Source organism: Tamandua tetradactyla, chromosome 3 (genome assembly GCF_023851605.1).
Source record: "Tamandua tetradactyla isolate mTamTet1 chromosome 3, mTamTet1.pri, whole genome shotgun sequence".
Lineage (NCBI taxonomy): Eukaryota > Metazoa > Chordata > Mammalia > Pilosa > Myrmecophagidae > Tamandua > Tamandua tetradactyla.
The window spans coordinates 80,874,228-80,890,763 of record NC_135329.1 but is presented as its reverse complement, the minus strand read 5'-3'; the positions used below and the strand labels follow the sequence as shown (position 1 = coordinate 80,890,763).

At 41.6% G+C, this 16,536-nt stretch overlaps 1 protein-coding gene across 3 annotated transcripts in view; it reads right to left on the bottom strand.

The window, feature by feature from the left end:
• Positions 1-16,536, bottom strand: part of THAP4 (THAP domain containing 4) — a 103,472-nt gene that overhangs the window by 30,613 nt on the left and 56,323 nt on the right. For all 3 annotated transcript variants that reach the window (XM_077153382.1, XM_077153380.1, XM_077153381.1), the window contains exons 3-5: positions 12,192-12,351; positions 8,958-9,067; positions 7,987-8,090 (exon numbers count right to left, since the gene is read on the bottom strand). In XM_077153382.1, coding sequence (XP_077009497.1) covers positions 7,987-8,090; positions 8,958-9,067; positions 12,192-12,351 — 374 coding nt within the window. The remainder of the gene's footprint in view (positions 1-7,986; positions 8,091-8,957; positions 9,068-12,191; positions 12,352-16,536) is intronic.

Below are 16,536 nucleotides of genomic sequence, written 5' to 3'. Positions count from 1 at the left end.
ACTGCTTGTTCTGGGGGCTGAGGGTACCTGTGTGACTCCATGGGGGAGAGGCCGGAAGCTTGTGCCAAATCTCCCCAACTTTGTTCCATGAGCCCTTTGCCTTTGCTGACTGGAAGGTGCTTGGGGTCACTGTATGGAGTCCTTCTAGTGAATGACCAGACTTGGGGTGATCTTGGGGACCCCAAGCACACCAAACACCTGAGGAAAGCCTCAACATGAAACACAGAGATCAAAACATAGAAACAGAAAAATTTAAACGCAACTTAGAAGGTACAGATCTGTGGAGGAAGAAGAAAACAGAAAACTACCATTAATGTCCTCAGAGAAGAGGAGAGAAAATGCTACATCCACAAAAGAAACGAATATAGGAAGCAAAGAAAAAGGAGCATGAAGAGGGGAGTTCATGGAAATTAAAGTTTTGATGGCACACACACAAAATTCAGTAGAATAACTAGAAGATAATATGAAAATCTCCCAGAAAACAGAGCAAAAGGACAAAGAAATGACAGAATAAGGAACGGTGCACACAGGAGAGTGCAGGAGTTGCCCTGGAGCCATGGTGCCCACAGAGCAGCCCTTCCAGAAGGAACCAGGCTGGGGGGTGAGGAGCCCAGGGAAGACTGCATGCAGGGACCTGGAGGCAGGCAGCCTTGGTCCCAGCAGACCACAAAGTTCTGGGGGTGGGTGGGTGGGTGGATTTCTGCTGGAGGAAACTCAAGGTGGAATTTGAGCACTGGAATATGTGTGTACGAAGACGAATTTTAGATAAATGGCAGGATTTGGTGTGACATTAGTGATAAATGTGTAAAAACCAAAGGAAAAAAGACAACGGTTAACTCAAAAGGCACATCCATCCAAAAGAGGCCACAAAATTTGAGAAAATTCACAACCCATTCCTGAGGACAACTCTCAGTGCACCACCCATGGAGCCTCCTTCACCTGGAAAGGGTCTCTGTCTGCCAGGAATCTACAGCAGAGCTGAGTGGTGGGATCCTCAGTTCTTCACAGGAGCCCCCAATATAAGACTGCCTCTTCTGCTCCATCAGAGGTGCACCTGGGAGCCAGGTCAGCTGAATGTACTGGACGTTTCCCACATACCACCAATAAACAATTAAAACAAAGCAGAAAAAGATTCTATTTATAATATCAACACAAACCATGAAGCCCTTAAATACATTAACTTAACATGAAATGTGCCGGACTTATATGATGAAAACTGTAAAGAAATAAAATTTTGCTCTCTTCTGAAACAAAGAGACAACCTGAAATAAAAAACCCACCATACTGCTGGCTGCTGCTATGGAAGGAAAGAAGCCAGTTCCTGCCAACTCATGGATAAATATCATGGAACTCAACATAAATATCATGGAACTTAAGAAGCCCTTTTGAAAAAGAGGAAATACTTATGAATAGCCAAGAAAATTTGGAGAAAAGTATAAGGGGAACCTTCCCTCAGATATCAAGAGAAAATGTAAAGCTATGATAATTTAAAAAAACGTGTTATTGGTGAAGAAATAGACAAGCACGTGAAGGGAAAGAAAGAGACCCCAAATTTATAGGAATGTGATAAAAGATAAACAAGGCATTTCTTAACAGCGTTGTTGGGTCCACTGGTCACCAATTTGGGAAAAGTCAGAACTGTACCCTAAGTGAAAAAATAGATTTGAGAGATAAAAAAGATTATTTTTATTCATTTTGGACCAAAAAACACCCTCCTAAGCAAGAACCCAACCCAGTCACCATAAAGGAAAAAGGCCCCCAGAAACAACTACAAAAAAACCTTTCAACCTGTGAGGAAAAATGCATCATAAAGCAAAAAAAAAAAAAAAAAAAAAAATAGGCCACAGACTGGGGGAATATTTGTCACACAAATAACAGATAAGAGATTAATAACCACAGTACATAAAAAGTTCCCACAATTCAATAAGGAAATGACAACCCACAGAAAAGGGACAAAAACTTTGAATATCAAGAATAAGAAATATGAGGGTGGGCCACGGTGGCTCAGCAGGCAAGAACGCTTGCCTGCCATGCCAAAGAACCCAGGTTCAATTTCCGGTGCCTGCCCATGTAAAAAAAAAAAAGAATAAGAAAGATGATAGTTATAGACGCGCTTCCGGGCCAAGATGGTGGCTTAGCAATGTGTGCATTTTACTTCGTCCTCCAGAATAACTACTAAATAACCAGAAACAGAACAGAACAGCTCCTGGGGCCACATCAGTGACCAGGCACACAGCATACCCCAGTCTGGACCAGCTGGACCACCTGCGAGGCCCACCAGAACTGTGAGTTCCCCAAGCCGCGGCGGCCAGCCCCCCTCCACCACAGGCTGTTCCCAGTGGGGAAAGGAAAGAGATTTTATAAGCAGCAGGGGCTAAGTCCAACCAAAGCCAACTGTGGAATTAATTAACAAATTCTGACTACTAAAAATAGGCCCCCAGATCAGGTGATCTGGTCAAAGCTGAGGTCGCTCATTTTTGCCCTGACGCGAAGGGAGCAGGCTGACAGAAAAGAAAAGAAAAAAAAAAAAACAAAACAGGAAACAGAAGTTTGTGTGGCTGTTTCTACAAAGGCTTGACTTTGTGGCTGTGTTTCTACAAAGGCAGGGCTTCTCAGGCTGCAACTGCCCCAGGCATAGGTAGAATGCCTATGGGGGTTTATCTGGAGCTTGTGCCTTCCCCAGGGGAGGGGTGAAGCTCCACCCAGGTGGAATCCCTCCATCAAGGAATTCAGACACCAGGGCTTGGTAATTTGAAGCCATTAAAACCAGCCTACAACCTCTCCTCTGTCTCCACCACGCCCCCAGCAGGGAGAGTCTGCCAAAGTTAAAGGTACCACATCATTATGCTGGTGGGACCTGCAAGGATAAGAAAAACAGAGTCCAGAGACTTCACAGGAAAGTCTTTCAACCTGCTGGGTCTCACCCTCAGGGAAAACTGATGCAGGTGACTCTTTCCTCCTGATAGGAGGCCACTTTGGTCTGGGAAAATCTGGCCGGGGTCTATAATACCGAAGTAGAACCTCCTAAGGGTGGGGGGGGGGGGGGGAAAGACACCATACAAGCAGGGCAAGAAACAAGAAAACAAGAACTGCAAAATTCTGCTCTGTTAAACAAAACCTAACCTAGAGGTCCAGATAAAGCTGAACTGAAAGTCAAAGAACAGATAGACAACAAATTCATCCAGCAAGAAAACCCTAGGTAAAAGAAGTGAAAGCAATCTCCAGAATGAACTAATTAAGGTGATTAAATGCCTAGACGCCAGCAAAAAATAACAAATCACACTAGGAAAATTGGAGCTATGGCCCAGGCAAAGGAATAAACCAACAATTCAAATGAGATACAGGAGTTGAAACAATTAATTCAGAATATACGAACAGACATGAACAAGCTCATCAAAAACTAAATCAATGAACTGAGGGAAGATATAAAGAAGGCAAGGAATGAACAAAAAGAAGATATTGAAAGTCTGAAAAAACATATCACAGAACTTATGGGAATGAAAGGCATGGTAGAAGAGATGAAAAAAACAATGGAAACCTACAATGGTGGATTTCGAGAGACAGAACATAGGATTTCTGAACTGGAGGATGGAACATCTGAAATCCAACAAGAAGAAGAAAATATAGGGAAAAAATGGAAAAATATGAGCAGAGACTCAGGGAATTGAATGACAATATGAAGTGCACGAATATACGTGTTGAAGGAGAAGAGAAGGGAAAAGGAGGAGAAAAACTAATGGAGGAAATTATCACTGAAAATTTCCCAACTCTTATGAAAGATTTAAAATTACAGATCCAAGAAGTCCAGCGTACCCCAAAGAGAATAGATCCAAATAGACGTACTCCAAGACATTAACTAATCAGAATGTCAGAGGTCAAAGAGAAAGAGAGAATCTTGAAAGCAGCAAGACGAAAGCAATCTATCACATACAAGGGAAGCCCAATAAGACTATGTGTAGATTTCTCAGCAGAAACCATGGAGGCGAGAAGACAGTAGGATGATATATTTAAATTATTAAAAAAGAAAAAGTGTCAACCAAGAATTCTATACCCAGCAAAACTGTCCTTCAAAAATGAGGGAGACATTAAAACATTTTCAGACAAAAAAATCACTGAGAGAACTTGTGACCAAGAGACCAGCTCTGCAAGAAATACTAAAGGGAGCACTAGAGACAGATACAAAAAGACAGAAGAGAGAGGTGTGGAGAAGAGTGTAGAAAGGAAGACTATGAGTAAAGGTAAAAAGAAGGAAAATCAGATATGACATAAAATCCAAGAGGCAAAATGGTAGAAGAAAGTACTACCCATGCAGTAATAACATTAAATGTCTGACATATAAAATCCAAAAGGCAAAATGGTAGAAGAAAGTACTACCCATGCAGTAATAACACTAAATGTCAATGGATCAAACTCCCCAATCAAAAGACAGACTGGCAGAATGGATTAAAAAACAGGATCCATCTATATATGCTGTCTCTACCCAAAGGACATGAGGGCAAGGACACAAATGGACATTTGCACACCAATCTTTATAGCAGCATTATTTACAATTGCCAAGAGATGGAAAGAGCCAGAATGTCCATCAACAGATGGGTGGCTAAACAAACTGTGGTATATACATATGATGGAGTATCATGCAGCTGTAAGAGAAAATAAAGTTATGAAGTATGTAACAACATGGATGGACCTTAAGGACATTAGGCTGAGTGAGATTAGCCAAAAACAAAAGGACAAATACTGTATGGTCTCACTGATATGAACTAACATTAGTGAATAAACCTGGAATATTTTGTTGGTAACAGAGACCATCAGGAGATAGAAATAGGGTAAGATATTGGGTAACTGGAGCTGAAGGGATAAAGATTGTGCAACAGGACTGAATATAAAAGCTCAGAAATGGAGAGCACAATACTACCTAACTGCAATACAACTGTGTTAAAACACTGAATGAAGCTGAATGTGAGAATGATAGAGGGAGGAGGGCTGGGGGGCATAAATGAAATCACAAAGATAGACGATAAAGATTGAGGTGGTATAATCTAGGAACGCCTAGACTGTATAATGATAGTAACTAAATGTACAAATTAAAAAAATGTCTTTGCATGAGGAAGAACAAAGGAATGTCACTACTGCAGGGTGCTGAAAATAGATGGTAATTAATATTTTAAAATTTCAACTTATGTGTGAGACTAAAGCAAAAAATGTTTACTTGGTACAAAATTTATATTTTGAGTAGTGGATTTCCTAATATAACTTATGTAGACAGTTGGTTGAACAACATAAGTATATGGATCCTCGGGTAGGCCATGAGATTTTGTTGGTTTGTCCAGAGTGATGCCCTGATAAATCTCAGAGTGATTTGAACAGTGAATAAAAAATTATTTGCAAAGTCCCCATCAGGGAATGGTGAGAATGGGGGAAAATTCAACCTCCCCAAGTTGAATTCTTGATATTCTCACAAGCAGTGTGGACAACCAAAGCTATAGGCTGAGCCCCCAGTCTCGGGGTTTGTTCATATGAAACTTAACCCCACAAAGGAAAGGTCAAGCCTACTTAAAATTAGGCCTAAGAATCAACCCTAAGAGAACCTCTTTTGTTGCTCATATGTGGCCTCTCTCTCCAGCCAACACAACAAGCAAACTCACCACCCTCCCCCTGTGTATGTGGGACATGACTCCCAGGGGTGTGGACCTTCCTGGCAAAGTGGGACAGAGATCCTAGAATGAGCTGAGACCCAGCATCAAGGGATTGAGAAAACCTTCTCGACCTAAAAGGGGAATAGTGAAATGAGACAAAGTGTCAATGGCTGAGAGATTCTAAACAGAGTCGAGAGGTTATCGTGGAGGTTATTCTTATGCATTAAGTAGATATCACCTTGTTATCCAAGATATAATGGAGAGGCTGGAGGGAACTGCCTGAAAATGTACAGCTGTGTTCCCGTAGCCATGTTTCTAGATCATGATTGTATAATGATATAGCTTTCACAGTATGACTGTGGATTTGAAAACCTTGTGTCTGATGTTCCTTTTATCTACCTTGTCAACAGACGAGTAAGACATATGGAATAAAAATAAATAATAGGGGGAACAAATGTTAAAATAAATTTAGTTTGAAATGCTAGTGATCAATCTAAGGAAGGGGTAAGGGATACGGTATGTACGATTTTTGTTTTCTGTTTTCGTTTTATTTTTCTGTTGTCTTTTTATTTCTTTTTCTGAATTGATGCAAATGTTCTAAGAAAGGATCATGATGATGAATATGCAACTATGTGATATTGTGAATTATTGATCATATATGTAGAATGGAATGATCATATGTTAAGAATGTTTGTGTTTCTTGTAATTTTTTTAAAAAAATTAAAAATTAATAAAACAAAATAAATAAATAGTTATATAAAAAAAAGAATAAGAAATACCAATGGCCAAGAAGTTCAGAGAAAATATTCTTCCTCATTTCTCAGTTAAACTCAAAATATGGATGAGATACTACTTTTCATTTAACAGATAAAAAGGATAAAAAAATCTGAAATGATATCACGTTAGTGAAGGAGTGGGGTGGGAGGACAAATTGTTAAGAAAAGCAGTTTATCAGCATCTATCAACATTTAAAATGCACCTGTTCTTTGACTCAGTGATTCAGCTGGGAGAAATTTATCCAACAGATACTGTGAAATTCATCCAACAGACACGGTTAAGTTTGCAGAATTGAGTAAGGCCAATGTAAAGGGACGCTAGGGCAGCAGCTGTGGCAATGAACCTCTCTGTCCCTCAGGCAGAAACTCAGTAACTAAGTTATAGAGCATCTGTGCTCTGTATGCTGTGCAGAGAGAAAAATAATGATGTAACACTGAAGACAGACAGGTCTCTATGATAAAAGAGTAAGAAAAAAATAGAGTCAGGGAATAATGTGCAATCCTATTTGTAATTTTAGAATATGTTAAATGATATTTGATAGGGCTGGTTGGATCATTAAGTGGAGGAATGGATGGATGGGCAGGTGATAAATTACAGTGTAGAATCTCTGGGTGTTCACTGAAAACTTTTTTTTAACACTGCTGGGAGTTTGAACATTTTCACAATAAAACTCTTCTATTTGTAGGTGTGCAGGTGTATGTGTGCATGAAAAGATCTGGAAGGAGGTATACCACAGAGTTCTGCTTTGGGGAAAGGGTGAGATTAAAAGTACTATATACTTTTGCAGAACTTGAAATTTTTTCCAAACATGTATCCAATTAGTATTGTGGTAATTATATTATTTTTACTAAATTTGAGAAAAGAATTTCTGTAAAAAGCAGACAGAATTCTGCCCAAGCATTGTCCAAAGAGTTGTCCAGGCCGTCTTCAGGAAACAAGGGCCTCATCTGAGGGTCTGCTCATGGTGCTGGGACTTCTCCTGGCCATAATCCTCAGTGCAGGAAAAAGTAAATGTTGACCGGAAACCCACAGTAATAAAACAAAAGCATTTTGGTGTCAGTGGTGCAGGAGAGAACCTACTGAAAGCAGAATGACTATACATCTCCATAACAAATTCTGAAATAAGAGTACTCAATGTTTGTTGTGTATTTTTATAAATCATTTCCATTCCAACTTTTTTTTTCCACTCCAATTTTTTGAACAGTTTTTCAAAAGTCAAATCTGACAAGCCGTTGATGGTATAAAATTAGTTTTGTAATGAAATGAAATGCATCCATTAAAGAGATGACGCTGGTGGGTGAGCCACTGAAAGGAAAAGGCTTCTAAGCTCCTAAGCTTATAACGGACTGACGGACAGTCAGATGGATGGAAGGGAGAAAGAAAGAAGAAACCACATCATCTTCAAATGAAAACCAGGCTGTCAGCTCTGGCTCAGGCCACATGTGGGCTCCTTTGCATGTTCTCCCACTACTTGGCTGGGTTACACATGGCCAAGGACCCCTTGCAGACGCCCCTCCTCCCGCCCACCCCTGAACAGCTGTAGGGGTAAACCCACCAAGGAGGGTCTGCTCACCTGTGCCACGTGCGGCTCCTGGGCAAAGGAGATCCTGGCGATGGAGTGGGACGCGATTGACAGCTCCTGCCCATTCACCTCACCCTCCTCCACCTCCACGATGCCTGGAAGGAGGGGCTGCTCAGCATGTGGGGGCCTCCCTGGGCTCCCACAGCTTCCCCAGGTTCCGCACTGGGCTCCCTGGGCTCCTCATGCCTGTATTGTGTTCTTGTCTGTGAGGCTCTCACCAGAGTCATTCAGATTCAAAGACTGTGGAGACCTGAGCACTGCAGCCATGGAGGTGATGATATTTCTCCTGCCTGTGGCTGACCACCCCAAGTGCTCAAGGAAACAGGGTTCTTCTCTCCCTGTTCCATTGCAGCAGGTGCCCTCACACCCTCCTCCCTCCAGATGTACCTGGCCCCACACCTGGCGGGAGTTAGTCATAAAGCCACCCCTATGTGGCCTGCAGAATGGACATCTGCCTGACCTCCTGTCCAGTCCCTGGGCAGCTCCATGTGAGGCTGCGCTGATGCTTACTGTCTGTTGCTTCCGAGAAGAGAGACTCCTTGGAGTGAGCCACCAAGGTAATGGTGAGGCACACCCAGGTATGAGTAATTTGTAAATTAACGAACTGAGTCAAATATTTTAGAGTGGCCCACACTGGAGCAAACCAAATGTCCACCAGTGACCTGCAGTATTCCTTGCTCCAATTCCCACGTTATCACAATCCCAAGCCCCACAGGAACAGCTGTGCCCCAGTCACAGTCAGGTATAGGTCCAGCAGTGTACTGCTCCTGACAGAACCAGGTGCAATGCAGGAAGGGAAATGGGCTTGCTCTCACCGAAGAGTTCCAGCTGGTGTCTGCTCACAGCCTGAGGCTTCCCAGGCTGTGAGCAAGTGTGAGCAAGACACTAGGAGCAAGTGCTGGAAACAAAGCCCTGCCCCCTCCTGGCACTGCTCAGCCCCCACCCCACCCTAGCCAGGTTACCTGTGTTCTGGGCGCTGACAAAGGCCACCTTGTTGGTGTCAGGTTTGAGGCGGATGAAACCACACTCCCTGTGCATCGGCTTCCTGGTGTCTGCATGGAAGGCGTTGAACCTATGGGGACCGGGAGGCATGAGCCAGCGGAGGCTGGTGCTGCGCTCTTCCATGCAGGAGGAGCTGATGCATGCTCCTCACACACAGGGAAACACTTGAGGATCACAAAATCTGGGAGAGAGCCTGAGGGCCCAGCATGATATGGGTCTCGACTAGTGTGTGGCTGGGAGTGCTGGGCATGCTCTCTCCAACCCACGGCCCATGCTCCACAGAGGAAGGGGTGGTGTAGGGGCTTATGGATGAGACAAAAAGGTGCAGCATTTGGGGAGGTCAAAGCTGCAGCAACCTAAAGCTGAGTGAACCTAGGGAGGACCATCTATTGGGATCTACTCTTGTGCTTTGTTTTTATAGATCAACAGATGCTCTTTAAGTAGTGAAATTGGTCCTTGGTGGAATAAGCTGTATGTTTTCCCAGTTTATTGTTCGCTTTCTGATCATACTTAAGCATTTAAAAAAATCTGTCTGGTGTTGGTTTGCACAGTTCCCATTTGTCTTTCTTCCCCTTCACTAATCCTCTTCTCAGCTATATCTAGTCTGCAGTCAAACCCATTTATTGAAGTAATTTCAATTATTGTACTTTTCAGTTTTAGAATTTCCATTGAGGAAACATGAAAATGACCTGGGTATTAGCTGAAAGGAAAATATGCTGAAAAAGAAAGATGGAAATTTATGACTGAAAAACAAGCATTATTTGAAACAATCAACATAATAGGACCTCAGTTTAGTAAAAAATGGGAATGCATGTGTATATGTGCTTGTACACACACAGCCATGCATGCATATGGACAAGTGCAAGAAGCATGCACCTGTGCACGCTGGCAGATGTGTGTCCATGTAATTGTTTTATTTTTAAGATTTGGAAGAATGAACACAGAGTATCAGCCATGTTTGACCACAAGGCTGTGGGAATAGGATGCTTTTATTTAGGCTCATGTCTATTCCTTGATTTCCTACCATGTATATATACTGGTTTTATAATAATAAAAGGTTAATTTTTAAAAAAGAAATATCCAAAAGTTCCTATTTATCAGGAATCAGTGTCAATGGATATTGAATTTTATCCTGTGTCTTCTTATCATAACTGGAGAAGATATATGACTTTTCTTTTTTGAGCTATTATCTTGCTTAAAAGTCTTGTCAATTCATATAGTAAGAAACAGGAACAGGCATTAAATGAAGGTATACTTTCTAGTCAACCTGCATAATTGCTGGAAGTTCATGGCAGTACCTACAGATACCTGCACTGTAAGCTGAAGGCGCTGACGCAAACGTGAAAGCTACCTTACCTACAATTCCACTAGCATTATGTGCTACTGTGTGAACCTAGTCGAGGAGTCCCTGAGATAAACTCTGACAGGTCAATGTTGGCAGCTACACCTTGTGAGAGCATGCTCACTCTCTTTTTTGTATCCCAAACTCTAATAAGAAATATATCTTATAAGGCCTAAGAGTAACCCCCAAGAGAATCTCTTTTGTTGCTCAGATGTGGCCTCTCTCTCCAGCCAACACAAGTAAACTTACTGCCCTCCCCCTGTCTACGTGGGACATGACTCCCAGGGGTGTGGACCTTCCTGGTAACGTGGGACAGAAATTCTAGAATAAGCTGAGACTCAGCATCAAGGGATTGAGAAAACTTTCTCAACCAAAAGGGGGGAAGAGTGAAATGAGACAAAATAAAGTGTCAATGGCTGAGAGATTCTAAACAGAGTCAAGAGGTTATCCTGGAGGTTATTCTTACACATTAAATAGATATCACCTTGTTAGTCAAGATATAATGGAGAGGCTGGAGGGAACTGCCTGAAAATGTAGAGCTGTGTTCCAGTAGCCATGTTTCTTGAAGATGATTATATAATGATACAGCTTTCACAATGTGATGTGTGATTGTGAAAATCTTGTGTCTGATGCTCCTTTTATCTACCTTATCAACAGACGAGTAAAACATATGGAATAAAAATAAGTAATAGGGGGAATAAATGTTGAAAAAATTTAGATTGAAATGCTAGTGATCAATGAAAGGGAGGGGTAAGGGGTATGGTATGCATGAATTTTTTCTGTTGTCTTTTTATTTCTTTTTCTGAATTGATGCAAATGTTCTAAGAAATGATTATGATCATGAATATGCAACTCTGTGATGGTGTTGTGAATTATTGATTATACATGTAGAATGGAATGATCATAAGTTAAGATGTTTGTGTTTTTCTGTTGCTATATTTAAAAAAAAAATTTTTTAATTAATTTAAATTAAAAAAAAAAAAACACCAAAAAACCTAGGACAAAATTGTCCTGAAATTGGCATGCTCCAAAGGTGGGTTCGTTCAATTATAATTAGGTGGAATAAATAATCATTTTTACATGTGGAAAAAAAAAGAAATATATTTTATATTGTAATCCAGAACAGACATATCTGTTACAAAACATGTTTACCATTATATATAGACCATTCTATTTGCCAAAATATATATTATAATTTTTACTATTTCACATCATCTACTATAAATAGCAACCAAAAAAACTGACTTCCCAATCCTTGAATGGGCCATAACCTGTAGTTTATAAAAGGCTGCTTTAACTGTCCTTGGGTATTTCATGTTACCTGGAATTTATGTGCAAGGAGATCACTTTCCTAAATTCATTCAGTTAAGGGTGATATGAAATGCGTAAGGAACAACTACTTTTTAAAGCAATCAGATATTCCAAATTATCTGAAATTGTTAAGCATTATACAAATAGTGCTAAGTTATTTAAGAAGATGCAGAGCTAGACAGCTGGATACCGAGGGAGGGACACAGCTTAGCTTTATACTTCAAGTTTTTCCTTACAGTTGACAATTTAAAAGTATACTACTCCTGCAACTAAAGTGAAACTGCTTCTAATTCCTTCCCTGTGGGTGGACAGATCCTCACTGTGTCCGTGTCCACTTGTGAGGCCACAGGACTTCTCCGAGGACAAGGCTGGGGGTCCCTCAGGGCACAGGGACTCTAAAGGAAGGTTGCTCACTCACATCAACCAATGCGAGAGTGGAAGCATGACCTCAGGGATGAACTACAGTCACCCAAGGATTTAGGGCTTGGAGTGTGGGTCAGCCTAGCCAACAGGAGTGAGAGGTGGGGGCTGAGGCACTCACGAGAAGTTGAGCATGGGCTGGCCCACGTGGGAGATGTGCACCTCCTCCAGGTAGCATGCGGGCTGCGGCGTTGGCAGGGCACTGGCCCCTGGGGGCTCCGACAGCCAGGTGCCCAGCATCCAGGACAGGGGCGCCACCACGGGGCTCATCTCGGGGGGCTCTGCAGAAGGAAGGAGAGTGAGGGCATCAGGCTGTGGATTGCTGGCCCTCTGGAGGACACAGTGCAATAGGGAAGGGTTGGGGGGCCGTAACCAGTTCTGGCCAATTGGACCCAGGCGTGGGAAACAGGTGCGGTAGGAACAAAAGGAGAACAAAAGAAGCCAGAGAATTAAGGTTTAAAAAGATCAGAAGGTGACCATCACTGACTATGCTGAGCAACGCAATCTGGATGAGACATCAGCCACAAACTCTCCGTGAGACTGCAGGACACTGTTACATAGAGTGTGGGTGGAGGCCTGAACCTCAGAGATGTGAGTGCAGTACTATACATCAGAGGTGTGAGTGGAGGACTTTACATGATCTAAATCTGTTAGAAGAAAATGTAGGGAAATATCTTGTACAACTTAAAAATAAATATCTTACAAATCTTGTAATAGCAGATGGTTTCCTAGAACTTACACCCAAAGCACGAGCACTGAAAAAAGAAGTAGATAAATGGGATCTCCTCAAAATTAAACAGTTTTGTGCATCAAAGAACTGTCAGGAAAGTAAAAGGCAGCCTACACAATGGGAGACAAAATTTGGAAACCACATATCAGATAACAGTTTCGTACCCACAATAAGAGATTCTTCAACTCAAAAACAAAAAGACAAACAACCCAATTAAAAAATGGGCAAAAGACATGAACAGACACTTTACAGAAGAGGAAATACAAATGCCTAAAAGGCACTTGAAAAGATGTTCAACTTCACTGGCTGTTAGGGAAATGCAAATCAAAACCACAGTGAGATCTCACCTCATAAACACTAGAATGGCCATTATCAAAAAACAAAAATAGAAAATGGTAAGTGCTGGAGAGGATGTGGAGAAAGAGGCATACTTACCCACTGTGGTGGGAATGTGAAAATGGTACAACCGCTCTGGAAGGCAATTTAGCAGTTCCTCAGGAAGCTAAGTATAGAATCGCCATATTATCCAGCAATACCATTATTAGGTAAATATTCAGAAGGACTGAAGGTAAGGACACAAATGGCCATTTTCACACTGATGTTTAAGCAGCACTATTTACGATTATCAAGAAATGGAAACTTGGGGTGCAAAGGTAGTTCAGTGGTAGCATTCTCGCCTGCCATGCAGGAGACCTGGATTTGATTTGTGGCCCATGCACTTTCCAAATAAACAAACAAAACAAAACAAAACAAAATAGCAAGCAAAAACTGAACAAATGGTGCAGCAATAAAGGGATACTCACATGGAAAAAGAATGAAATGTGAGCCCCACCATACGGTATACATGAAGAAGAAAAAAAAAAAAAAGGGAAACAGCCCAAATGCCTATCAACAAACGAATGGCTAAACAAACTGGTATATACATAGAATGGAATATTACACAGCTGGAAGGCAGAATAAAGTCATGAAGCATGCAACAACGTGAAAGAACTTGGAGGATATTACGCTGAGTGAAATTAGCCAGAAACAAAAGGACAAATTCTCTATGGTCTCATATATATGAACTAACATCATATATGAACTAACATCGATGAGTGAACTTTGAGAGTTGAAGTTAAGAACACAGGTTATCAGGAGATGGAAAGAGGGTCCAGAATGAATGCCTGTGCTGAAGTAATACAGATTGTATAAAAGGACTGATTGTAAAAATTCAGAAATGGATACCACAATACCACTTGATGGTAGCACAATAATATAAGTACACTGAATGAAGCTGAATGTATGACTGAAGGAGAAAGGCTAGGGGCATATATGAAACCAGAAGGAAAGATAGAGGATAAAGCCTGAGATGCTATAACTTAGGAAGGCCTAGAATAGACAACAATAGTGATTAAGTGTACAAATAAAAAATGTTTTTACATGAGGGAGAAAAAAATGAATGTCAACATTGCAAGGTGTTGAAAATGGATGGTATACAGGAAAAAAGTACAATCAATGGAACCTAGGGTCTATAGTCAACACTAACATTGTAATATGCTTCCACAGAATTTAACAAAGGCACTGTGCCAAATTAAATGTCAAAAACTGGGGGCATGGGGAAGGGGTATGGATTCTTTGTGGAAGAAAAGGAAATGTGTTCAGATAGAGTATGTTGGCGAAATCATGCCTATATACTTAGGCTGGATTGTATGATGTGTGAATAAAATTGTTTAAAAATGAACAGAGAGAAGAGGAGGTGCCAAGATGGCGGCTTAGCAAGATGCACGATTTAGTTCATCCTCCAGAACAGCTACCAAATAACCAGGAACAGTACAGACAGCTCCTGGGGCCACATCAGTGACCGGACACACAGCATACCCCAGTCTGGACCAGCTGGACTGGCTGTGAGTGCCCCAGAACTGTGAGTTCCGCAAGCTGCAACAACCGGTGCCCCTCCCCTCAGGCTGCTTCCCAGAGGGGAAAGGAAAGAGACTTTACCAGCAACAGGGACTGAGCACAACCAAACGCCAATTGTAGAATTAGTTCACAAATTCTGACTACTAAAAATAGGCCCCCAGCTCATGTGAACCTGGTCAAAGCGGAGGTCGCTCATTTTTGCCCCAGCACCAAGTGGGCAGGGTGGATGGAAAAAGAAAAAAAAAAAGAAACAGAGGTTTTTGTGGCTCTGTTTCTAAAAAGCCTTGACTGCCTTTGGATACAGCGAGCGGCAGGGCTCCTCAGGCTGCAACTGCCCCAGGCATAGGCACAAAACAAGCTCGTTTGAGGGCTTGTCTGGACCCTGTGCCTTCCACAGGGGCGGGTGAAGCCCAACTCAGGTGAAATCCCTCCCTTAAGGAATTCAGACATCAGGGCTTGGTAATTTGAAGCCATTAAAACCAGCCTACAACCTCTCCTCTGTCTCCACCACGTCCCCAGCAGGGAGAGTCTGCCAAAGTTAAAGGTACTGCATAACTTTATACTGGTGGGACTTGCAAGCAGACAAGCACCACATACTGGGCAGGATAAGAAAAACAGAGTCCAGAGACTTCACAGGAAAGTCCTTTAACCTACTGGATCTCACTCTCAGGGAAAACTGATGCAGGTGACTCTTTTCTTCTGACAGGAGGCCAGTTTGGTCTGGGAAAATCAGGCCGGGGTCTGTAATACCTAAGTAGACCCTCCAAAGGGTGGGAAGAAAAAGGCACCATACAGGCAGGGCAAAAAACAAGAAAACAGGAACTGAAAAATTCTCCTCTGTTAAATAAAACCTAAGCTAGAGGTCCAGAAAAAGCTGAACTGAATGTCAAAGAACAGATAGACAACAAATTCATCCAGCAAGAAAACTCTAGGTAAAAGAAGTGAAAACAATCTCCAGGATAAACTAAATAAGGTGGTTAAATGCCTAGACACCAGCAAAAAGTAACAAATCACACTAGGAAAATTGAAGATATGGCCCAGTCAGAGGAACAAACCAAGAATCCAAATGAGATACAGCAGTTGAAACAATTAATTCAGAATATATGAACCGACATGGAAAACCTCATCAAAAATCAAATCAGTGAATTGAGGAAGGATATAAAGAAGACAAGGAATGAACAAAAAGAAGAAATTGAAAGTCTGAAAAAACAAATCACAGAACTTATGGGAATGAAACGCACAGTAGAAGAGATGAAGAAAACAATGGAAACTTACAATGTCAGATTTCGAGAGGCAGAAGATAGGATTAGTGAACTGGAAGATGGAACATCTGAAACCCGACAAGAAAAAGAAAAAATAGGGAAAAAAATGGAAAAATATGAGCAGGGACTCACGGAATTGAAGGACAATATGAGGCGCAAGAATACACATGTTGAGGGTGTCCCAGAAGGAGAAGACTAGGGAAAAGGAGGAGAAAAACTAATGGAGGAAATTATCACTGAAAATTTCCCAACTCTTATGAAAGACTTAAAATTACAGATCCAAGAAGTGCAGCTTACCCCAAAGAGAACAGATCCAAATAGACGTACTCCAAGATACTTACTAATCAGAATGTCAGAGGTCAAAGAGAAAGAGAGGATCTTGAAAGCAGCAAGAGAAAAGCAATCCATCACATACAAGGGAAGCCCAATAAGACTATGCGTAGATGTCACAGGAGAAACCATGGAGGCAAGAAGACAGTGGGATGATATATTTAAATTCTTAAAAGAGAAAAACTGCCAACCAAGAATTCTATATCCAGCAAAGCTGTCCTTCAGAAATGAGGAAGAAATTAAAACAT